The following is a 24,878-nucleotide window of genomic DNA, read 5'->3' as shown; positions in this document are numbered from 1 at the left end:
TCTTCTCCATTCTTTGCAACCCGGTGTGGGTGCAGGCCTGAAGTTAGGCTCCATTTCAGTGCGGTATTGGCCTTATAAATTTTCTTTTGAGAAAGAATTGGCAACCTTTCCGAAAGTTCGGTCCTTCGTGGAAGGAGTACTGCACGTACAACCTCCATTTGTGCCCCCATTGGCACCGTGGGACCGTGACGTGGTGTTGCGTTTTCTTATGTCAGAATGTTTGGAACCTTTATAAAAGGTTGTGTTAAAAAAATTCTCTTTTGGAGAGTGGTCATGCTTTTGCCTTTGGTGTCCGCAGGGCGGATGTCGGAAGTGGCGGCTGGGTCTCACAAGAGCCACTGTTTGATTTTCCAGGTGGATAAAGAGGAATTGAGAACTCGGATAATAGTTCTGCTAAAAGTGGTTTCGGTGTTTTCGCAGAAACTGCCTATTTGATGCCTGTGGTTGCTTAAGCATTGGCTGATTCAAGGTCTCTAGACGTAGTCAGGGCTTTGAATATTTATGTCGCCAATTTGGCTCTGATTGGGGAAACAGAGGCTCTGTTTGTCCGGTATGCCCCAGCGTGATTGGGGCGCCTGTGTCTTTGCAGTCTGTTACACGCTAGATCTGTGATACGATTCGACGTGCTCGCTCTACGGCTGGATTGCCGTTACTGAAGTCGGTGGTGACCCATTCTGCTAGGTAGATGGGCTCTTCTTGGGCGGGTGCCCGAGGAGTCTCGCCGGTTCAACGTTGCCGAGCGGATACTTGGTCGGGTTCAAACACTTTGGCTAAGCTATACAATTTTGATACCCTGGCTGATGGGGACCTCATGTTTGCTCAATCGGTGCTGCAGAGTCGTCCGCACTCTCCCGCCCGGTCTGGAGCTTTGGTATAGACCCCATGGTCCTTTTGGAGTCCCCAGCATCGTCTAGGACGTATCAGAAAATAGGATTTTAATACCTACCGGTAAATCCTTTTCTCTTAGTCCGTAGAGGATGCTGGGCGCCCGTCCCAGTGCGTACTGTCTCTGCAGTTATTTATGGTTACACTTGTGGTGTTTCTTTTCTGTCAAGCTGTTGCTGACGGTGTGCATGCCATGGCAGGCGGTGTCCTATTAGTGATTGTTTTGGCACACTGGTTGTGTTACGTAGTCTCTCAGCGTGTCGCTGTGTATTGTTCATGCCAATGGCTGGTTTTCTATTGAATGCCACGTTCTGCGGTATGTTCGTGGTGTGAGCTGGTATGACACTCACCGTGTTTAAAAAATAAATTCTTTCCTCGAAATGTCCGTCTCCCTGGGCACAGTTTTCTACCTGAGGTCTGGAGGAGGGGCATAGAGGGAGGAGCCAGTTCACACACAGTCAGTCTTTTAGTGTGCCCATGTCTCCTGCGGATCCCGTCTATACCCCATGGTCCTTTTGGAGTCCCCAGCATCCTCTACGGACTAAGATAAAAGGATTTACCGGTAGGTATTAAAATCCTATTTTTTAGCTGCAGCTGAGCACATCAACAGTAGTTTTTCTTACAACCCTTAGAAAGTCTAGTAGTCCCCGGAAAATATCCAAGCACTGTCCACCTTTGGTGTCTGTGGAAGGTAATTGTCTAGGTCAGCTAATGCAAGTCGTTTTAACCTCAATCCAAAATTTCTTAATGACACTGCAGTCCCATAGGCTATAATATAAGGATGCTTCAGCATGGGCACATTTTGGACATGCTGAGGAATTTGCAATGCCATTAAGGTTGCAACGATTGGGGAAATATAGCCTCTATAGAACCACTGGAGTATCTATGGAGGGTGCAGCTATCATCTATGGGGCACTGGCTGGTCCGTATCTCCCGTTCACCCTCCCCCGCTAAGAACGGGAAGGAACGGCAGCCGCTGGTATCACTAACTCACATTCTCCCAAGGCAGTGCAGTGGCAGCTGCATGGAAAGCGCAGCAGGGGGGCACCAGCCGACCACCTCCAGTTATTTAGGGGGTGGGGCCTGATATTGGGAAGTGCCTGTCCCCATCACAGACCTATAAAGAAGTCAGGTAGTACTCGCTCCCCCTCTTTTGTTTCTCTTTCTCTCTATCCCTGACGACACTCCCGCGCGCTCTCCCTGGCTCCCTTCACTTTCTCACGAACTTGTAGTTACGCCTGTGTATAGAACATCTCTCTATAGGTAGTAGCAGTAACTGTTCAGAGAGAATATTGAAGATTGTGCGAAATGTTAGCCTCCGTCAAATTTGGAAAGCATGTCTGCCGTTTAGTAATATCCTTATTGAACGTATCCGTAAAATGAGTTCTCCATATACGATTAAAAAAAGAGCTATAGCTCTGTACGAATGGCCAGCGGACAGAATTGTTTATTATCCCAATCCATGGGAGTCCGAAAAGATAGGACCTTACTGCTAAAATGTCACAAGATTGGAAAAAGTTGTACTGTGTGTGTGCTTGCTCAAATGTTAAGGGACGTTTAAGCAAGGAATTGGTGAGATGTTTGACTGTGCAGATATCTAAAATTTCCACAGTCGGAATGGATTTGCAGCAGATCCATTCTGAAAGTTAATACCCAGCAGAGAGAGATGTCATGAATATTGAATTATTATGCATGGAGTATGGCCATGTTGGTACACTCTTAATTTTTAACTTCCTCTTATTTAAAACCTTATTTTCTTTTTAGTTATGCTCCAGCCGTTTGACTATGATCCGAACGAGAAAAGCAAGCATAAGTTCATGGTCCAGTCCATGTTTGCACCATCGGACATTACTGATATGGAAGCTGTTGTAAGTATCTTTCTTAAGAAATACTGCCCTCTTAACATGCAGGATGCAAAATACGTTTGACAACACTGCCCCATAGTATGTAACACCTAAAGGTGCATACTCACTGGGCGTTTTTGCCCAGTGTGTATGCAGAGCAGTGATGTGAACATTGCTGGGTGGAAAATCGTTCATTGCATACGCACTGAGCAATTTTCACCCCAGCCCAGCCATGTTCACGGTGGGAGTAGGAGACTGTGGAAAGTGGTTCACTCGGCTTGTAAAACAAGCCGATACATGGCGGCGGCCAGCGATGATGCGGGAGCGCGGATCAGCGCTCATCGCCCGGCCATACACGCTGGCAGAGTTTGAGCTCAAAGTAGCTCAAAATGCCAAAAGCAAGCCACTTTGAGCTCAAAATCGCTTAGTGTGTATGGGCCTTAAGAGTTCCTTAGAACACACATTGTCTAAACAAGCTGTTCTAGTAGTAATGGCTCAATAAGTATGAGATTTGGTTATACAATTACAACCACTAGGTGGCATTATCTGCACATGGACAATATAATATTGCAAGTTTTTTTTAATACAGTACTTCATTATTTTTCCACTATGTAGATGATGTAATGGTATACATCATCGCTACAAATTATTGTCTTTCTATCTTGATGAAATAGTCCTTCACCCAGTCTGATCCCCATTCTGCCCTTTTAGTTAGTAATTTTAGTTATTCACTGCTATGTAAACCGTCTCTTCCATAATAATACTGTCATTCTCTCAATTTGGAACATGTCTGTTTTTTACACTGATTTGGCAAATCTTAGGGTGTGTACACACGGTGAGATTTTGACTATATAGTCAAAATCTTATGAAAAGTTAGTGCATATCTCATGGTGCTAGGCAGCGTGCGATACAGATTCGATCCCGATGCGCGCTCTCGTGGGGTCGGTATCGTAAGGCTAGATAGACTGTGCAGGCAAGTCAATCTTGACTATCTAGTGTACAATCTAGTACAAAGTATAGTCAAAATTGGCACTTAGTCAAAATCGTACATAGACAAAATCTCATGCACAGATAGTCAAAATCTGTGCTATCTGTGCTCTGGGGGAGTTCAAGGGAAATCACATAGTCAAAATCGGGCATAGCAAGGATCTCGCCGTGTGTACACACCCTTACTTCACATTTAAGACCTGCTCAGTAACATTTTTAACCTCCCATTGTAGCCATGTTCCTGCTCCATATTAATATACATTCCTATTTCCTAGTCTTCAAGTTGGGAGACACGGGGAAAACTTTGGGATACTGTGGGTGCAGGAGTACTGTGGGCACTTTAAATTCTAACTCGCCTCCATGCTCCTCCCCTCCTATACTGTGTGCCTGCCAGAAGCACTTTAGCTTAGTTTAAGTACTTCTGCAATGTGGGGGCTTGTTCCCTGTTTATTTTACATTGTGGACTGAGACTATGGCCAGCACCTAACTGCAAACAAGGCTAACTGAAATCGCTGGACCTTACACCCAACTTGGAACCCGCACCCAACGCTGAAGGTTCCAAGAGGGGGGGCTTTTCATCTGTGTGCTCTGCTGCTCCTTGAACCAGTAGGTTCTGCATCTGTCACAAATAACAATCGAAAAAGTAAGTGCTTAGTGCACTGTTCATGAGACACTGAACCACCGTTAGAATACCAGTCACAGACTGCTGCTTCACATTGGAGCCGCTGTCCCTCCAAAAAACAAATTGTATATACTGAAAATTGGAAGCGCCATCTGTTAGGGTATAAAATATAATTGTATTAACATAAATTATTCGGCCAATAAAATATACAAAATAAAACATCACAATTAAAAACCACATAAATCTTGACTTTTTAGGTGGTCTGCATACCCTACTTAATTAACAATTTCACTTGTGTCCATTTAAGGATCCATATATGCTTTGAATCCACAATTAAAGTCACTGTTGGTTTAAATGGTTGATCAAATTTAGTACGTTTAAAATTCCAAGCAATGGTCAAATCTTAGATGATATTTTAGTACATGGAGTTCTTTGTACTTTAGAATATTATTATAGTCCTGCTAATTGTACCGTTATGTAATATAAAATTCCGCAATGATTAACGGCTAAAGGAGACCTCCGGCAGTTTGGGAGTGTTATTAAGAATAGTTTGCACAATCTTGTTAGTCCCGCTGCGGTCCACTGACAGGTAACTGTCTGCAGAGTAGACAAGCTTACCGGGGCCTCTATGCACAAGCCGTCAGTCTGTGAGCAGTCTTCCTTATTCGCTGCAGGCACCGGCTGCCATGCACGCTGGAGACGGGAAAAGCGGCTATCAATGAGATGCTTGGTGTGTGGTCTGCAGACGTCCGATGGAAGCGGTGCTTGACGCATTTCTCAGCCTCTTAGGTGGGGGCTGTTTCTTCAGAAGTACCGCCTATTGTGTTCCATTGCTTATTTATATACCCCGAATCAAGTCGGCAGTTAATGCAGCTGATTACAATTTGGTATCTTAGCTCTTTCTAGGTACGGCTCATTATTTTCTCATTTGTACATATAAAGATAGAAAAATACAAATATAAATAATATGAAAATATAAAATAATATAAATCAGTGAGTGTCTCATAATCAGACTCTCACTGTCCGTAAATCCCATTCCTTATATACTTAATTATGTCATATCATTGATAATCATAGATATATCAATTAAAATCAGATATAGTATTACATAATGAACAATCAAATATATATTTTATGATTAATCGTTGTAATAATTCTTCTAGTAAAAACAGTGTATATTTCATAAAAAATGTATCTAAAAATATATACTATACATAATAGTGTAACATTTATAAACCGTCTTAAAGAGAGAGGACAATATCGTCCGAAATTTAGGGGAAAAAACGAAACTACACTCTAATGGAAAAAGGAAAAAATAATAATGACAATAATAATTCTATTATCACTTGTGAGTAAAGAAAAACAGCATATGGGTGAATTCCTAAACAACATAGGGACAGAATTCCAACAACAGCAAGGAAGGAATTTATAAGCCCTTAATTCATAGATGGTATGTTAACAACTTATACCAATCGGACTGATCCTAATTGTATGGGTCCCTATGGACCTAGGGTACCCATCCCACCGCAGATGAGCCCTATCACTAATATATAATCTAAGATTTGACCATTGCTTGGAATTTCTCTTATGTCCTAGAGGAGGCTGGGGTCCACCAGGAGCCATTGGCACTTTAAGAGTTTGAGAGTGTGGGCTGGCTCCTTCCTCTATGCCCCTCCTACCAGACTCAGTTTAGAATATGTGCCCGGAGGAGCCGGTCACACCTTGGGGAGCTCCATAGGAGTTTCTTTAGTTTTTTTTTATTTTAGAAGAGTTTAGGCACAGGGAGGCTGCTGGCAACAGCCTCCCTGCTTCGTGGGACTAAGGGTGGGAGTAGTGTCCTCCCTAAGGGGTCTGAGCCACTATCTCCGCTGACAGGGCACTGAGCTCCTGAGGGGACAGATCGATCGCCGCCACAGGGGATCGCTTACCCCAGCAGCATGCCGCCAACCCCCTTACAGAGCCAGAAGACTTCAGTGGCGAGTGAGTCACTGGCCCCCTGGCAAGCGGGAAGCTGGTGTAAAGATGGCGGCAACAGGGTAGGGAGCGCAGTACTGACTGCGCTACGGGGCTCAGTGGTACATGGTGCGGTGCTGTGAGGGGTGCCCTGAGCCAGCGCCTACACCCTAAACTGGTCACACAGCCTGTCTGTGACCCTGGATCACTGCCAGCAATATACCTCAGACCAGTATAATTTCAAACCAGAGCGGGAGCCAGCGCCAGAAAAGAGTGCGGAGCTTCTCCTCAGAGCGGACCCAGCAGCGTTCAGCGACATCTTTCCTGTATGCATAGCCACTGAGAGGGGAGAGCTGTCCCTCCACTTTAACTCCAGCTTTCTGTACGGTACCAGGGGGTTTGGGGGGGTGGGCGGTGTAATAGACTGTGTAACCTATTAAGGTACACAGTTGGCGCTGGTAAAGGGTGTCCTTTTATCTTTGGGAGCGCTGTGTGTGGGTTGGCTCCAAACTGTCTCTCTCTTGGCATACTTAGGGGGGAAACTCTGTCTGCATTTCCCTGTGTGTGTGTGTGGGTGCTTGTTTGCTCACAAAAAGAACCATGTCTAGGGACTCTGTGTCATATGCTGCAGAGGATATGTCCTCTCAGGATGATCCCATTCCATGTAATCAGGATTGTACTGTTTTAGCACAGATTCCTGTAAGAGAACCGTAGTGGTTATCCTCTATTAAAATTATGATTTCTCAGATTTCTACTAGGGTAGCACAAAATGAAACTTCAACTCTGGTTTTGCAGAACTCTATGGCTGTTTGGTCTAGGTCGGCACCTTCAGGGCCCCCTGGCACTCACTCTCAAAAACGTGCTCTTGCCCAGATTATGCAGGACGACACGGATACCGACTCTTAAGACGGTGATGGGGACGTGCTGAGGGGGGCGGCATCTCTTGCAAAAGGGGTGCAGTTGATGATTGAAGCAATTAGAGATGTGTTAAATATTGCTGAAGCAATACCGGAGCAGGTTGAGGAGGCTTACTTCACGAATAATAAGAAAGCCTCGCTAACCTTTCCTGCGTCAAAAGAGTTAAATGCTATATTTGAAAAATCTTGGGTAAATCCAGACAAAAAATTCCAGATCCCAAGAAAGGTTCTGGTTGCATTCCCCTTCCCTGAGGAGGATAGGAAAAAATGTGAGAACCCACCCATAGTTGACGCATCTGTGTCCAGACTGTCAAAGAAGGTGGTTTTACCTGTTCCGGGATCTGCCACGTTAAAAGAACCGGCAGATCGCAAGATTGACACTACACTCAAATCCATATACACTGCTTCGGGGGCAATATTACAGCCTACCATTGCCTGTGTATGGCTTTCTAAGACTATAGTAAAGTGGTCTGGCACGTTACTTGAGGAATTGGATACAATGGATAAAAGTGACATTGAATTGTTCTTACGTAACATACAGGATTCTGCGGGATTTACGGTGGAATCCATGAAAAACCTGGGTTCGATGGCTGCAGGAATTTCTTCCATGTCTGTCTCCGCTCGTAGAGGACTCTGGCTTCGCCAATGGTCTGCCGACACGGAATCCAGGAGAGGTGTGGAGAACCTACCCTACACAGGTCAGGCTCGTTTTGGGGAAGCGCTAGATGCGTGGATTTCCACGGCAACTGCGGGTAAGTCACCTTTTCTTCCTTCAGCTGTGCCTGCTACGAAGAAACCTTTTTCTTCAGCTACGTCACAGTCCTTTCGGACGCCTAAAACAAGAAGGAACAAGCAGCCCAACACCACCTTTAGAGGAGGTCGGGCATAATCCAATAAACCTGCTACTGCAGGCTCCCAAGACCAGAAGCCTACTTCTGGTACATCAAAATCCTCCGCATGACAGTGGACCGCACAGCCTGGAGGAAGGACCAGTGGTGGCGAGGCTTAAAAGGTTCAGCCACATTTGGGTGTCGTCCGGCCTGGACCCCTGGGTGCAGGATATCGTGTCCCAGGGGTACAGGCTGGAGTTTCAAGACCTCCCGCCTCACTGATTCTTCAAATCAGGCTTACCAGCTTTGCTGGCAGACAGGGCTATCCTACAGGAAGCTATCCAAAAATTGGTAGGGTCACAAGTTTTCTCTTACGTCCTAGAGGATGCTGGGGACTCCGTAAGGACCATGGGGTATAGATGGGCTCCGCAGGAGATATAATAATAATAATAATAATTTTATTTATATAGCGCTCTTTCTCCAACAGGACTCAAGGCGCTTTACAGATATCAAAAACAATGCACATGATACAGAGGATTTGAGTAATACAACAATAGACAAGCAACACAGACACAAAAGAAAACCTTAAGCACACAGAAAGCATAATGCAGGATTGGTGTAGGCATTTTGGGTAATAACTTCCAAGGGTTGTGTATTCCACCCTCACAAGGTACCAGGTGCGGCAGCCATCTTGGGCGCTCAGCGTAGGATTACCCAGGGTGGAATAGTCCACCCCTAGAAGAGATGACACAAAATGGGGGTGATTTCAGAGTCCTACAGTTCAGAGTAGGGTTCCATCAAAACCATCAGGCCTATGTATTTTTCATCCCATCCACAAGTGTACCATATGGGACACTCAACCTGCTCCGGTATTGCTTCAGCAATATTTAAGAACTTTTAGTATGGGTGTGCACGGGCTCCTCCCTCTATGCCCCTCCTCCAGACCTCAGTAAGATTCTGTGCCCAGAGGAGAATGGGTGCACTACAGAGGAGCTCTACTGAGTATCTCTGATAAAAGAATTTTGTTAGGTTTTTTTATTTTCAGGGAGCACTGCTGGCAACAGGCTCCCTGCATCGTGGGACTGAGGGGAGAGAAGCAGACCTACTTAAATGATAGGCTCTGCTTCGTAGGCTACTGGACACCATTAGCTCCAGAGGGATCGGAACGCAGGTCTCCCCCTGCCGTTCTCCTCGCAGAGCCGGAAGATAGAAGCCGGGTGAGTATAAGAAGAAAGAAGACTTCTAAGGCGGCAGAAGACTTCAGATCTTCCCTCGCTGCGCGCCATTGCTCCCACACGTTACACACACGGACAGGCACTGATGGGTGCGGGGCGCCCTGGGCAGCAATATATACTTCTGTTTTGGCATGTTATTACACATATGGGCTGCGGAGTCAGAGGATATGTTCATCCCCCGCCATTAATTGTGAGTTTGAGCGGACCGAAGCCCGCCACTAGAGGGGGCGGAGCTTGGTCGCACAGCACTAACCAGCGCCATTTTCTCCACAGTGTGCTGAAGAGAAGTTGCTCCCCGGACTCTCCCCTGCAGAACGGTGATACAGGGCTGAAAAAGAGGGGGGGGGGGCACATTTTGGCGCAGTGAGTGTATTAAACGATTGACCTATATATAAAAGCGCTATATCTGGGAATTGTTTCCAGTGTGAGTTGGCACTGGGTGTGTGCTGGCATACTCTCTCTCTCTCCAAAGGGCCTTGTTGGGGAACTGTCCCCTTATAGATATATCCTTGTGTGTGTGTACGGGTGTCGGTACGCGTGTGTCGACATGTCTGAAGCGGAAGGCTCATCCAAGGAGGAGGTGGAGCAGATGATTGTGGTGTCTCCGTCGGCAACGCCGACTCATGATTGGTATGATATGTGAAATATTTTAAATGCTAATGTGACCTTATTACATAAGAGAATGGACAAAGCTGAGTCCAAGGAAACAGCAGGGAGTCAATCCGCGGATTTGACTGGGTCACAGGGCCCGTCAGGGTCTCAAAAGCGTCCCTTATCACAAATAGTAGACACTGATACCGACATGGATTCTGACTCCAGTGTTGACTATGATGAGGCAAGGTTGCACCCTAAGGTGACAAAGTATTCATTATATGACTATGGCAATAAAAGATGTTTTGCATATCACAGATGACCCCTCTGTTCCTGACACGAGGGTACACATGTTTAAGGGGAAGAAACCTAAAGTAATGTTTCCTCCATCTCATGAACTGAACGAATTATTTGAAAAAGCTTGGGTAACTCCAGACAAAAAACTGCAGATTCCCAAGAGGATCCTTCTAGCGTATCCTTTCCCAGCAAAGGACAGGGTACGTTGGGAATCCTCGCCCAGGGTGGACAAGGTAGACAAGGCATTAACGCGTCTGTCCAAGAAGGTGACGCTACCGTCTCCAGACACCGCAGCCCTTAAGGATCCTGCGGATCGTAGACAGGAGACTACCTTAAAGACTATTTATGCACATACGGGGGCTTTACTCGGACTGGCAATAGCATCGGCATGGGTCTGTAGCGCTGTTGCAGCATGGACAGACATCTTGTTGGCTGACATGGATACCCTGGACAAGGATACCATTGTCCTGACTTTAGGTCACATTAAGGACGCAGTCTTGTATATGAGAGATGCTCAAAGAGACGTGGGGCTGCTTGGTTCCAGAGCCAATGCCATGGCAGTTTCGGCAAGACGAGCTCTGTGGACCCGCCAATGGTCGGGTGATGCCGACTCAAAAAAAGCATATGGAGGTTTTACCTTACAAGGGTGAAGTTTTGTTTGGGGATGGTCTCGCGGACCTGGTTACCACAGCTACCGCAGGTAAATCTACATTATTGCCTTTTGTTCCCCCACAGCAAAAGAAAACCCCACAATATCAGATGCAGTCCTTTCGGTCGCATAAGTCCAGAAGATCGGGGCTCCTCTTTCCTCGCCAGAGGTAAGGGTAGAGGTAAGAGAACACCTGCTTCGGCTAGTTCCCAGGAGCAGAATTCCTCCCCGGCTACTGCTAAATCCACCGCATGACGCTGGGGCTCCACGGAGGGAGTCCGCACCGGTGGGGGCACGTCTTCGACTCTTCAGCCAGGTCTGGGTCCTATCAGACGTGGATCCTTGGGCATTGGAAATTGTATCCCAAGGTTACAAACTGGAGTTTGAAGAGGTGCCCCCTCGCCGATTTGTCAAGTCGGCCTTGCCAACCTCTTCCCCGGAGAGGGGAGTGGTATTAGATGCAATTCAAAAGCTGTGTCAACAGCAAGTGATTGTCAAGGTTCCCCTAGGCCAACAGGGAAAAGGGTACTATTCAACACTGTTTGTGGTCCCGAAGCCGGATGGTTCGGTCAGACCAATTTTGAATTTAAAATCCCTAAACCTATACTTGAAAAAGTTCAAATTCAACATGGAATCACTCCGGACTGTGATATCCAGTCTGGAAGCAGGGGATTTTATGGTGTCACTGGACATGAAGGATGCCTACCTTCATGTCCCCATATTTCCTCTTCATCATGAATGCCTGCGTTTCGCGGTACAGGACTGTCATTACCAGTTTCAGACGTTGCCGTTTGGGCTTTCCACGGCCCGAGGATTTTCACCAAGGTAATTGCGGAAATTATGGTGCTCCTGCGCAAGCAGTGTGTCACGATTATCTCGTACTTGGACGATCTCCTGATAAAGGCGAGATCAAGGGATCAATTGCTGAAAAGCGTGTCACTCTCCCTGAGAATGAACATCAACACGGTTGGATTCTCAATCTGCCAAAGTCTCAGTTGCTTCCAACGACTCGACTATCATTCCTAGGCATGATTCTGGACACGGAACAGAAGAGGGTTTTTCTACCAATAGAAAAAGCCCAGGACATCCAGAACATGGTCAGGGACCTGCTAAAACCAAAAAGAGTGTCTGTTCATCAATGCACTCGAGTTCTGGGAAAAATGGTGGCAACCTACGAGGCCATCCCCTTCGGCAGGTTCCATGCGAGGACGTTTCAGTTGGACCTTCTCTACAAATGGTCGGGGTCCCATCTACACCTTCATCAAAAGATAAGCCTGTCCCCCAGGGCCAGGGTGTCTCTCCTGTGGTGGCTGCAGAGTGCTCACCTTCTAGAGGGTCGCAGGTTCGGCATTCAAGACTGGGTTATGGTGACCACGGACGCAAGCCTCTGAGGATGGGGGGCAATCACAAAAGGAAGAAATTTTCAGGGGATATGGTCAAGCCAGGAGGCTTGTCTATACATCAACGTACTGGAATTGAGGGCCATATACAACGGCCTACGACAAGCGGAGTATCTTCTTCGCGACCTACCGGTTCTGATTCAATCAGACAACGTCACAGCAGTGGCTCATGTAAACCGCCAAGGCGGGACAAGGAGCAGAGTGGCAATGGCGGAAGTCACCAGAATTCTGCGCTGGGCAGAAAATCACGTAAGAGTTCTGTCAGCAGTCTTCATACCGGGAGTGGACAACTGGGAAGCAGACTTCCTCAGCAGACACGATCTCCATCCAGGAGAGTGGGAACTTCATCAAGAGGTCTTTGCAGAGATAGCAAGTCTTTGGGGACTTCCTCAAATAGACATGATGGTGTCACGCCTCAACAAAAAGCTTCGGAGGTATTGTGCCAGGTCAAGGGATCCTCAGGCAGTAGCGGTAGACGCCCTAGTGACACCATGGGTGTTTCAGTCGGTCTATGTGTTCCCTCCTCTACCTCTCATCTCAAAAGTGTTGAGAATCATAAGACGAAACCGAGTACAAACAATACTCGTGTTTCCAGATTGGCCTCGAAGGGCCTGGTATTCGGGTCTTCAGGAAATGCTCACAGAAGATCCGTGGCCTCTTCCTCTCAGGGAAGACCTGTTACAGCAGGGGCCTTGCATGTTCCAAGACTTACCGCGGTTGCGTTTGACGGCATGGCGGTTGAATACCGAATCCTAGCAGAGAGGGGTATTCCGGGGGAAGTTATCCCTACTCTGATAAAGGCTAGGAAAGAAGTAACGGCGAAGCATTATCACCGTATCTGGAGGAAGTATGTATCTTGGTGTGAAACCAAGAATGCTCCTACGGAAGATTTCCATCTGGGCCGTTTTCTCCACTTCCTACAGACGGGAGTGGATATGGGCCTAAAATTAGGCTCCATTAAGGTACAGATTTCGGCCCTATCTATATTTTTTCAAAAGGAATTGGCTTCTCTCCCAGAAGTCCAAACTTTCGTAAAGGGAGTGCTGCACATCCAGCCTCCTTTTGTGGCACCATGGGACCTTAACGTGGTGTTACAGTTCCTTAAATCACACTGGTTTGAACCTCTTCAAACGTGGATTTAAAATTTCTCACCTGGAAGGTGGTTGTTATTAGCCTTGGCATCTGCACGGCAGGTGTCAGAGTTGGCGGCCTTGTCTCACAAGAGCCCCTACTTGATTTTTCATGTGGATTGAGCAGAGTTGAGGACTCGTCCTCAATTTCTGCCTAAGGTGGTCTCTTCTTTTCATATGAACCAACCTATTGTGGTGCCTGTGGCTACGGGTGACTTGGAGGACTCCAAGTCCCTGGATGTGGTCAGGGCCTTAAAAATTTACGTAGCCAGGACGGCTAGGGTTAGGAAAACAGAGGATCTGTTTGTCCTGTATGCAGCCAACAAGATTGGCGCGCCTGCTTCTAAACAGACTATTGCTCGCTGGATCTGTTTCACGATTCAGCAGGCTCATTCTACGATTGCCGGTACCGAATTCGGTAATGGCCCATTCCACTAGGAAGGTGGGCTCTTCTTGGGCGGCTGCCCGAGGCGTCTCGGCATTACAGTTGTGCCGAGAGGCTACTTGGTCGGGTTCAAACACTTTTGCAAAATTCTACAAGTTTGATACCCTGGCTGATGAGGACCTCGCGTTTGCTCAATCGGTGCTGCAGAGTCATCCTTACACTCCCGCCCGGTTTGGAGCTTTGGTATAAACCCCATGGTCCTTATGGAGTCCCCAGCATCCTCTAGGACGTAAGAGAAAATAAGATTTTAAATCTACCGGTAAATCTTTTTCTCCTAGTCCGTAGAGGATGCTGGGCGCCCGTCCCAGTGCGGACTAAATCTGCAAGACTTGTATATAGTTGTTGCTTACATAAGGGTTATGTTACAGTTGGAATCGGTCTTTGACTGATACTGTTTTTTCGTTCATACTGTTAACTGGTTGCGTATATTCTAAGTTATATGGTATGATTGGTGTGGGCTGGTATGAATCTTGCCCTTAGATTTACAAAATCCTTTCCTCATATTGTCCATCTCCTCTGGGCACAGTTTCTCTAACTGAGGTCTGGAGGAGGGGCATAGAGGGAGGAGCCAGTGCACACCCATACTAAAAGTTCTTTAGAGTGCCCATATCTCCTGCGGAGCCCGTCTATACCCCATGGTCCTTACGGAGTCCCCAGCATCCTCTACGGACTAGGAGAAAAAGATTTACCGGTAGGTTTAAAATCTTATTATTGTCCCAGTTCCACCTCATATGCAAAACAAGGGTTATTATTCAAACCTTTTTCGTGGTACCGAAACCGGATGGTTCGGTCAGGCCAATTGTGAATTTGAAATCGTTAAACCCCTATCTGAGGGAGTTCAAATTCAAAATGGAATCTCTGAGAGCGGTGATCTCAGGTCTGCAGGAGGGGAGAGTTCATGGTTTCCCTGGATATCAAGGATGCGTACCTCCACATTACAATTTGGAAGCCCCATCAGGCTTATCTCCGATTCGCACTGTTAGACAGTCACTTTCAGTTCCAGGCACTGCCATTCGATCTCTCCACGGCACCGATGGTGTTCACCAAGGTGATGGCAGAGATGATGGTTCTCCTGCGCAGGCAGGGTGTGAACATAATTCCATACCTGGACGATCTGCTGATAAAGGCAGTGTCCAGGGGGAGGTTGTTGCAGTCCATTGCTCTGACGACTCAACTGCTCATGAATCACGGTTGGTTCCTGAACCTTCCAAAATCACATTTGGAGCCGACAAGGAGATTGTCTGTCTTTCCTGGGGATGATCCTCGACACGGTATTGCAGAAAGTGTTTCTTCCACTGGAGAAAGCGATAGTGATACAATCCATGGTCTGTGATGTCTTGAAGCCTGCCCGGCTATCGGTTCATCAGTGCATTCGCCTTTTTGGCAAGATGGTTGCCTCCTACGAGGCTCTACAGTACGGAAGATTCCATGCTCGACCCTTCCAGCTGGATCTCCTAGACCAGTGATGGCTAACTTTGACACTCCAGCTGTTGTTGAACTACACATCCCAGCATGCCCTGCTACTGTTGCTATTTGGCCTTGCTAAAACTGATACAGGGCATGCTGGGATGTGTAGTTCAACAGCTGGAGTGTCAAGGTTAGCCATCACTGTCCTAGACAAATGGTCGGGATCTCATCTTCACATGCACTAGAGGATACATCTCTCACCGAGGGCAAGGATTTTGCTCCTCTGGTGGCTGCAAATGCCTCACCTTCTGGAGGGCCGCAAGTTCGGAATTCAGAACTGGATCCTTCTGACCATGGATGCAAATCTCAGAGGTTGGGGAGCCAGGGGGAATCCTTCCAAGGACGATGGTCAAATCAGGAAGCCATTCGTCCAATAAATATTCTGGAATTAAGAGCCGTGTACAACGGTCTTCTCCAAGCGGCTCATCTTCTACAACATCGGACCATTCAAGTACAGTCGGACAATGTAACGACGGTGGCCTACATAAACCGACAGGGAGCTACAAAGAGCATAGCTACAATGTCAGAGGTGACGTGTTGGTGTTGTCAGCGATCTTCCTCCCAGGAGTGGACAACTGGGAAGCAGACTTCCTCAGCAGACACCATCTCCATCCAGGAGAATGATGCCTCCATCCGGGTGTGTTCGCAGACGTGACCAGTCGTTGGGGCGTGCCTCAAATAGACATGATGGCTTTGCGCCTCAACAAGAAACTTCAAAGGTACTGTTCCAGGTCGAGAGACCCTCAAGCAGTGGCGGTGGATGCCCTGGTAACTCCGTGGGTGTTCAAGTCAGTATACGTGTTCCCTCCACTTCCACTCATTCCAAGAATTCTAAAGCTCATAAAGAGAACAAGGGTTCAGGTAATTCTCGTTGCTCCGGACTGGCCAAGGCGAGCTTGGTACGCCTACTGCTAGAAGAACCGTGGCCTCTTCCTCTTCACGAGGACCTTCTGCAACAGGGGCCGTTCGCTTATCAGGACTTACCGCGGCTACGTTTGACGGCATGGCGGTTGAAGACAGATCTTAGCCCGAAAGGGTATTCCAAGCAAGGTTATTCCTACCCTGATACAGGCTAGGAAAGGGGTAACGTCTAAACATTACCAGTGCATTTTGAAATGTGTATTGGTGTTAATCCAAGAAATTTCCTACGGTGGAGTTTCAACTTGGACGTTTTCTCCTCTTTCTGCAAGCAGGTGCTGATATAGGTCTACGTTTGGGATCCATAAAGGTCCAGATTTCTGCCTTATCCATTTTCTTCCAGAAACAATTGGTTGCCCTCCCTGAGGTTCAGACCTTTTTGAAAGCGGTTCTGCACATCCAGCCTCCCTTTGTGGCGCCGACGGCACCCTTTACAGGAGGCTGAGGTTAAGTTTCTCACGTGGAAGGCTCTAACTTTGTTGGCCTTAGCTTCTGCTCGACGTGTGTCGGAATTGGGGGCTTTGTCATGTAAAAGCCCATACTTGATCTTCCATGAAGATAGAGCTGAGCTTTGGACACGTCAGCAGTTTCTTCCGAAGGTTGTGTCGGCATTTCATATCAACCAACCTATCGTAAAAGCCCCTATTTAATCTTCCATGAAGATAGAGCGGCTTTTCATATCAACCAACCAATTGTGGTGCCAGTTGCTACTGACTCCTCAATTGCATCAAAGTCCTTGGATGTTGTGAGGGCTTTGAGAATCTATGTAAAGAGGACTGCTCGTCACAGAAAAACGGACTCTGTTTGTACTGTGTGATCCCAAGAAAATTGGGTGTCCTGCTTCAAAGCAGACCATTTCGCGCTGGATCAGGTTCACTATCCAGCATGCATATTCTACGGCAGGATTGCCGTGTCCCTAATTGGTTATGGCCCACTCTGCTCGTAAGGTGGGTTCTTCCTGGGCGGCTGCCTGGGGTGTCTCGGCTTTACAGCTTTGCCGAGCGGCTACTTGGTCAGGGTCGAATACATTTGCCAAGTTCTACAAGTTCGATACTTTGGCCTCTGAGGACCTACAATTTGGTCAATCAGTTTTGCAGGAGCCTCTGTGCTCTCCCTCCCGTTCTGGGCTCTTTGGTACATCCCCATGATACTAATGTGGACCCCAGCATCCTCTAGGGCGTAAGAGAAAATAGGATTTTAATTACATACCGATAAAGCCTTTTCTCGTAGTCCGTAGATGATGCTGGGCACCCGCCCATCGCTTTGTTATCCTGCAATGGTTATCTGGTTCAGTACGACTTTGTTCTTAGTTGCGTACTGCCTTGTTACTTGGTTAAGTAATGTTTCAGCTGTTGCTGAGTTTCAAGCTAGTTAGCTTGGTTTGCCTTATATGTGTGAGCTGGTATGAATCTCGCCACTACCTGTGTATAATCCTTCTCTCGAAGATGTCCGTCTCCTCGGGCACAGTTTCTAGACATAGGAGTCAATTTACTAAGCCTTGGATGGAGTTAAAGTAGCAGCCTATCACTGTCTAACTGCCATGTCACAGGCTGTGTTTGAAAAATGACAGGAGGTGATTGGGCTGGTACTTTATCTGCATCCAAAGCTTGGTAAATAGACCCCTGAGTCTGGTAGGAGGGGCATAGAGGGAGGAGCCATTCCACACACTCAAACTCTTAAAGTGCCAATGGCTCCTGGTGGACCCGTCTATACCCCATGGTACTAATGTGGATCCCAGCATCGACTACGGGATTTACCGGTAGGTAATTAAAATCCCTATTTTTAAACGTACTAAATTTGATCAACCATTTAAACAGTGAATTGAATTGTGTAAAAGTATATATGGATCCTTAAATGGACACAAGTGAAATTGTTATTTAAGTAGGGTCTGCAGACCATCTAAAAAGGCTCAAGGTTCTGCATCTGGCCAGGTTAATTAGTGGCTCAGCGGTTCTCTTGCTCATGGAAACTTAAGGCCCCCATATATTACTGTGATTTCTCCTACGAGAGAAATCACATGATGTCCCTTGAGCCACGCCGGAGCTTCCTGGGTAGCAGGATCGCATGCAGTCCTTTTGCATGTGAGTCGGTGGTCGTGTGTGCAGCACGCCCGATCCAATGCGCTCGGAACCGCGGATCGGATGTCAAACACATCCGATTTGGACACTTTTCACACATTTTTTTTTTTTGCCCGATCCGTCGGAATCGGGTGAAAAGAAGCCATATCGCACAATAGTATGTCCAGCTTTAGTGGAGTTTACTTCTCTTAGCTGCTCCGGAGGACTACTTTGGTTAACCAGGAGCCTTAGGGTTCTGTGGCAGCCGCTCAGGAGGTTTTGCCTCTGCTGAAGGTCCTGATTGACACCTCTGTGTAAAAATATATAAGTCCCAGATACTACACACGCAAGTGCAAATGTCAGACTTTGGTATGAGTACTCATATGTTTAATCTTGCACCTGATTCAGACTTGGAGATTCCCCCCCACCCCTTCCCCATTTGGACAGAGAGTTCTCTCGTCAAAAGGGTGTGATTGTCTTCCTTCAGGCAGTCCTCCAGATACTGTACATCCTAGAATCTGATATTTCAGATGTTTCCAATGCTTCTCGGTTTAAGCATACCATTTCATTTCCTCCATCTCTGTATCTGGTTACCCAGTCGTGGGCAAGGCTGAATCGTAAGTTCCAGGTCTCCTGTAGACCTTTTTTTCTAGTTATCCTCTTCCTAGAGAGGATTCAGGTCTGTGGGAATCTTTTCAGCTTGTGGATGCCTCGATTTTGAGGTTGTCAGAGCCAACCACCATCCCATCCCTATTGCTATGTCTCCTAAGGATGCTGCTGAGGCCAATCCCGGACTGTTTTTTTTTTCAATCTCGGGATTGAAAAATGCTCAATCCCGGGATTCCTGGGATACCGGGATTGAACTGTACTATAATCTACAGCCCCATTTCAAATTCAGAAAAAAAAACCCCAACATACTCACTACAGTAAGTAAAAGGGTCCCCAAGGTTGAGAGACAGGCAGCAGCAGCGGCACAGTGACAGCACTGCAGCATAGCCGTTCACCACACACCATTCGCAGTTCACCAGCTTTGTATAGATGGCGGGTGGACTCACTGGCGGGCAGGCGAGCTGAAGCGCAGACGCGGCGGGCACGGCTGGGGCTGCGCAGCGTGACCTTGCTGACGTCACGCATCGCACAGCAAGGCAGTAAACAGTAATACGCATGCGCACCTTAATCCCGGGATTCAAATCCTGGCATTTTTGGCCTCAAATCCCGGGATCCCGCCGATCCCGGGATTGGCCTCCCTAGTTGGGGGGCTATACATTTTTATTGTCACTGTGCTGCCTTCCATAAGCATAGGCAGTGGCCAAAGCCTGGCCTGGCTGTGTACACAGCGTTGAGTGACATCACAGCTGGGCGATCAACTTCAGATGACTGCCTAGCTGGGTTTCCTGACCGACACAACAAGTGGCCGATGGGTAAGTGTGTATACTTACCTGGATTGGTCGCACAGTCTTTGGGTCTTCCGTAGTGTCAGTCATGTGTGTACCCAGCATTAGTCTATGATGCTCAGAATAGGACTTGGTAGACTTCCGGGAGGACAGTGCTAGCTGGACTACTTCCGCCATTAGCAAGCTTATGATGGGCCCAGGCAGCCTGTTTTGGAAAATCTCTGAACATTCTATCTCTCTTCACTGCATTTTCCCCATGCCATAACCATCAATTAATAAACTACTTGGGAGTGCAAATAATACTTCAGAGGTTTTGTCTGCTTGTGTCCATCTGGCCTCCAGTCCGTCACTAATTGTTTACCTATGAGTACATTCCATTTGATATTGCAAAGCATGTACAGTATGTGGTTATAGATGCAACTTTTATACACTGAGATTCCCTGTCTTCCTTTACTATTTATTATAATCTACCTTGGTGAATGAATTGGCGGGTGACATAAATGGAAATTTAAAGTATAAAGTGCCCTAGTCATTTAAAAAAAGAGGAAGTGAGGAACTAAGCTTGTTTCTCTTGTGTATTTATATAATGTACGTCTAAATCTGATTATAAAATTTTACCTTTGCAGTGGAAAGAAGCGAAGCCGGACGAATTGATGGACTCCAAACTTCGGTGTTTATTTGAGCTGCCTTCCGATAATGAGAAGCCTGTGAGTATCTTCACTTGTGAGAATGGTTTAAACAGTTCTGTCAGTACCCTGATGCAAAAAATAAGGTGGCTGTTACATGGGTATGCGTTTGGTATCTCAGGCTGATGAGATGTCGGTGGTCAGGTGGCCGACGTCGGAATCCTGACACCGACAGCCATAATCCTGAGGGGGTTAGTATCGGGGTGTTAAGTTCGTTTAACTTACAGGAAAATAAAAGCACTACCTTAATGCAGAAATGTTCAGGCCGCTGCGACCTCTAAGCGCGTGTGTGTTAAACCTCTATGAAATGCGTACACGTTGCGTAAGCACGCCGTCACGTAAGCACAAAGTAGCTACACATGCAGCCGAATACACTTTAACCCCTAACAGGAAAGGAATGCGACACCAATTTAATATGTTATGTTGTGGTCCAACGCATCAACAAATATTTACTTAAAAGGGGGTTCACAGAGAAATGCAACACTATTACAGAGAAGAAGCTACAACCAATGGATACATACGTTTGTTCGCCTGCGTCACCCGGATCCAGTTCTCAGTCAATCTGGAAAGATGACCTTCAGAGAATAGACAGAGGCCGGCCAGGAGGCTTGGTTTTTATACAATAGTCCAAAGCATGAAACAAAGGAAACTGTAATCTCTTCTTTCATAGGTCAAAGGGCTGGTCATTTACAGTACATGAGGGGTCATAGGTCAGTTTGAATAGGTGGGTGATGCCTGGTCCAGGTGCACTTGGAGGTGTCCTCCACTGGGTTCCCGCCGAATATCAAGAGTACAGTAAATACAGTGTGATATTAATATATTCCTGCGCATATCTATGCGCAGGAGCGTGCTACTTCAAACTGCCATCGGAATATTGCCCTTGAAATACTGTACAACTGGATACCAAACACCACCTCCTGACCTAATTCTGTTCCCTCATATTCTGTAAAGTTCAATCCCTCTGCTATACCTCTGAAGCAAATGTAACTTGCTGGTGTGGTGCGTGTAGGCTATGTGTAAATTATGCACTATGTGGATTAAATATCAGATATGTCTTTGTGGCTTTTCCATGCGAATGCATATGCTACCATATTTACTCATACCACGCGTTAATACGCAGGACTTCGTGAGCCAATATATGCAACCTGCGGGTATGCGCACGCACGGCAGAGCAAGCACACGCACGGAGGCCACTCTGTGTGGTGTTTGCACGTGATGCATGTGGGTATATTTTCGACTTCGACAGGGGGGAGGTTAATATGTGAACGCCGCCATCCCAAACACCGGCATGCTGCATCACCGTTACGTGTGCCCATCTCTGACCTACACAGTTGACAGTAATTTTGTTAGATGAACCGAATTCAACCCATAAAATTGGTTCATTCATTGTGGTTCGGAGACTGTGACACTTTGAGGCCAAAAATGATCTTTTATTAAGTGAGATATCTAACAAAAAATAAATTTGCTTTTCAGCATGAAGGAGAAACTAACAAGGTCCTATCTAGCAGTGTAACAAAGACAGAATCCACTTCCATGTTTAAATCGACAAGCTCAAGTCTGGATGATTCTGAGTATAAGAAGGTGTTAGATGATAACAAGCGACTGCAGACTGAAATCCAGAGGCTACGGGAGGACTACAAACAGCTTAAGGTAAAAATCTTCACAGTCGTTCAAACTTTGTTAGATCTGCTGAAGTGTTCCTGCAAACCTTTAGGAGAATACATTCATGCTTCCGTCACCAGTACATGATACAGTGCCTGTTGATTGGTTAGATTTTGGACTAAGCATTCACTTTCAGTTTCTACATTCTCCCTGCTAGCATGATAGCTGGTATCATGTTTATACTGTTTAAGTTAAAGCTCCTTTCTCTAGCATCCATAAGGGATATTAGGGAGACTTCGTACAATGGGGTATAGACTGGGTCCAAAGGAGCCGGTGCACTTTCAATTTCTTCACTGGGTGTGCTGGCTTCTCCCCTCTATGCCCCCTCCCACAGGCAGTTTTAGAAAAAAGTGCCCTGAGGAGAGGAAGCACATCTCTGCAGCTCCAGAGTGCTTTCTTCAATTTTTTTTTTTTTTTTTAACATTAAATTTTTATTGGATTTTCAGTAAAGTTACAGACAAATATGTAGATAGAAAATAATAAAACACATGAAGAAAGAACCATAAAGAAAAAGAAAAACAAACAAACAAAAAGGACATGAACAGAACAAATAAAGACAAGGGGACGGGAGGGTGTACATCAGGGAAGTCATAATCATGATTTCTCTTACGTCCTAGAGGATGCTGGGGACTCCGTAAGGACCATGGGGTATAGACGGGCTCGGCAGGAGATAGGGCACCTAAAAAGAACTTTGACTATGGGTGTGCACTGGCTCCTCCCTCTATGCCCCTCCTCCAGACCTCAGTTAGATCTTGTGCCCAGAGGAGAATGGGTGCACTGCAGAGAGCTCTCCAGAGTTTTCTGTTGAAGAAGAATTTTGTTAGGTTTTTTATTTTCAGGGAGTCCTGTTGGCAACAGGCTCCCTGCATCGTGGGAACGAGGAGAGAGAAGCTGAGCTGGCTTGTCAAGTTGGGCACTGCTTCTAAGGCTACTGGACACCATTAGCTCCAGAGAGAGTCGGAACACGGGTCTCACCTGGGGTTCGTCCCGGAGCCGCGCTGCCGTCGTCCTCACAGATGCCGAAGATAGAAGCCGGATGAGAAGGCAGAAGACATCAGATCTTCATGAGGTACCGCTGCGCGCCATTGCTCCCAGTCTCACACACACACACACACAGAGCAGCACTGAAGGGTGCAGGGCGCAGGGGGGGGGGGGGTGGCGGGCGCCCTGGGCAGCAATAAACCTCACATTTGGGCAAATGCAGATTGATTAGGCTGCGGAGGCAGTAAATCTATGATCCCCCGCCATTTTTATTGAAAAATCACTGGGACCGAAGCCCGCCGTCGGGTGGGCGGGGCTTGATCCTCAGCACTAACCAGCGCCATTTTCTCCACAGAAGCTACATGAGGAAAACGCTGGCTCCCTGGTCTCTCCCCTGCTGAACTTCACAGGCTGGAAAAAAGAGGAGGGGGGCACATTAGCGACGCAGTGAGTGGGAATTGGCATATTATATATAGAAAAGCGCTATCTGGTCATATTTTTTCCAGTGCTTTTAAGCGCTGTTGTGTGCTGGCATGCTCTCTCTCTGTCTCTCCTTAGGGCCTGGTTGGGGTTTTGTCCCCTTATAGGTTAATCCCTGTGTGTGTGGGGTGTCGATACGTGTGTGTCGACATGTCTGAGGCAGAAGGCTTCTCCAAGGAGGAGGTGGAGCAAATGAGTGGTGTGTCCCCGTCTATTGTGCCGACTCCCGATTGGATGGACATGTGGCATATGTTGAATGCAAGTGTGGCATCTTTACATAAAAGGCTTGACAAGGCTGAATTAGGGGGGACATCAGGGGGTCAATCCTCGGATTGGACCAACTCACAGGCCCCGTAGGGGTCTCAAAAGCGTCCCTTAACACAAGACACTACTACCGACACGGATTCTGATTCCAGTGTCGACTACGACGAAGTAAAATTGCACCCTAGGGTGACTAAAACCATTCAGTGTATGATTGTGGCAATAAGGGATGTGTTGCATATTGAGGATGAACCCTCTGTCCCCGACACAAGGGTACACATGTTTAAGGAAAAGAAACAGATTATTAACTTTCCCACATCTCATGAATTGAATGATTTCTTTGGAAAAGCTTGGGAGACTCCGGATAAGAGACCGCAGATCCCCAAAAGAATTTATATGGCATACCCCTTCCCTAAGCAGGACAGGGAGATTTGGGAATCACCCCCCCACTGTGGACAAGGCCCTGACGCGCTTGTCCAAGAAAGTAGCGCCACCGTCTCCTGACACAGCGGCCCTTAAGGACCCTGCAGATCGCAGGCAAGAGACTACCTTAAAGTGTATTTATTCTCATACGGGTGCTGTGCTAAGACCGACAATTGCGTCGGCATGGGTGTGTAGCGCAATTACAGCTTGGACAGATGAGCTGACAGATCAATTTGATAATATGGATAAGGATACTATATTCTTAACTCTAGCCCATATTAAAGACGCAGTCTTATTTATGAGGGATGCTCAAAGGGACATTGGATTGCTAGCTTCTAGGGCCAATGCCATGTCTATCTCAGCGAGAAGATCCTTATGGACTCGCCAATGGACGGGTGATGCGGATTCCAAAAAACATATGGAAGTACTACCCTATAAGGGTGATGTATTGTTTGGGGATGGGCTGACGGACCTGGTTTCCACAGCTACAGCAGGTAAATCAAATTTTTTACCATATGTTCCCCAACAGCAAAAGAAAGTAACACCCTATCAGATGCAGTCCTTTCGGTCGCACAAGTCCAAAAGAGGTCGGGGATCCTCTTTCCTCGCCAGAGGTAAGGGCAGAGGCAAGAGAGCACCTGCTTCGGCAGGTGCCCAGGAACAAAAGTCCTCCCCGGCTGCTCCAAAATCCACAGCATGACGCTGGGGCTCCCCTGAGGGAGTCCGCACCGGTGGGGGCACGTCTTCGACTTTTCAGTCAGGCC

General features: G+C 47.0%; 1 protein-coding gene across 1 annotated transcript in view; it reads left to right on the top strand.

Moving 5' to 3' along the window:
• VAPB (VAMP associated protein B and C) overlaps positions 1-24,878 on the top strand; it is a 214,810-nt gene that overhangs the window by 113,767 nt on the left and 76,165 nt on the right. The window contains exons 3-5 of the mRNA XM_063959397.1: positions 2,650-2,753; positions 20,248-20,328; positions 21,781-21,957. Coding sequence (XP_063815467.1) covers positions 2,650-2,753; positions 20,248-20,328; positions 21,781-21,957 — 362 coding nt within the window. The remainder of the gene's footprint in view (positions 1-2,649; positions 2,754-20,247; positions 20,329-21,780; positions 21,958-24,878) is intronic.

The sequence above is a fragment of the Pseudophryne corroboree genome, chromosome 3, assembly GCF_028390025.1.
Source record: "Pseudophryne corroboree isolate aPseCor3 chromosome 3, aPseCor3.hap2, whole genome shotgun sequence".
In the NCBI taxonomy this organism is placed as follows: domain Eukaryota; kingdom Metazoa; phylum Chordata; class Amphibia; order Anura; family Myobatrachidae; genus Pseudophryne; species Pseudophryne corroboree.
Note: the sequence above shows the minus strand (reverse complement) of the source record. Positions and strands in the feature narration are given on the sequence as shown.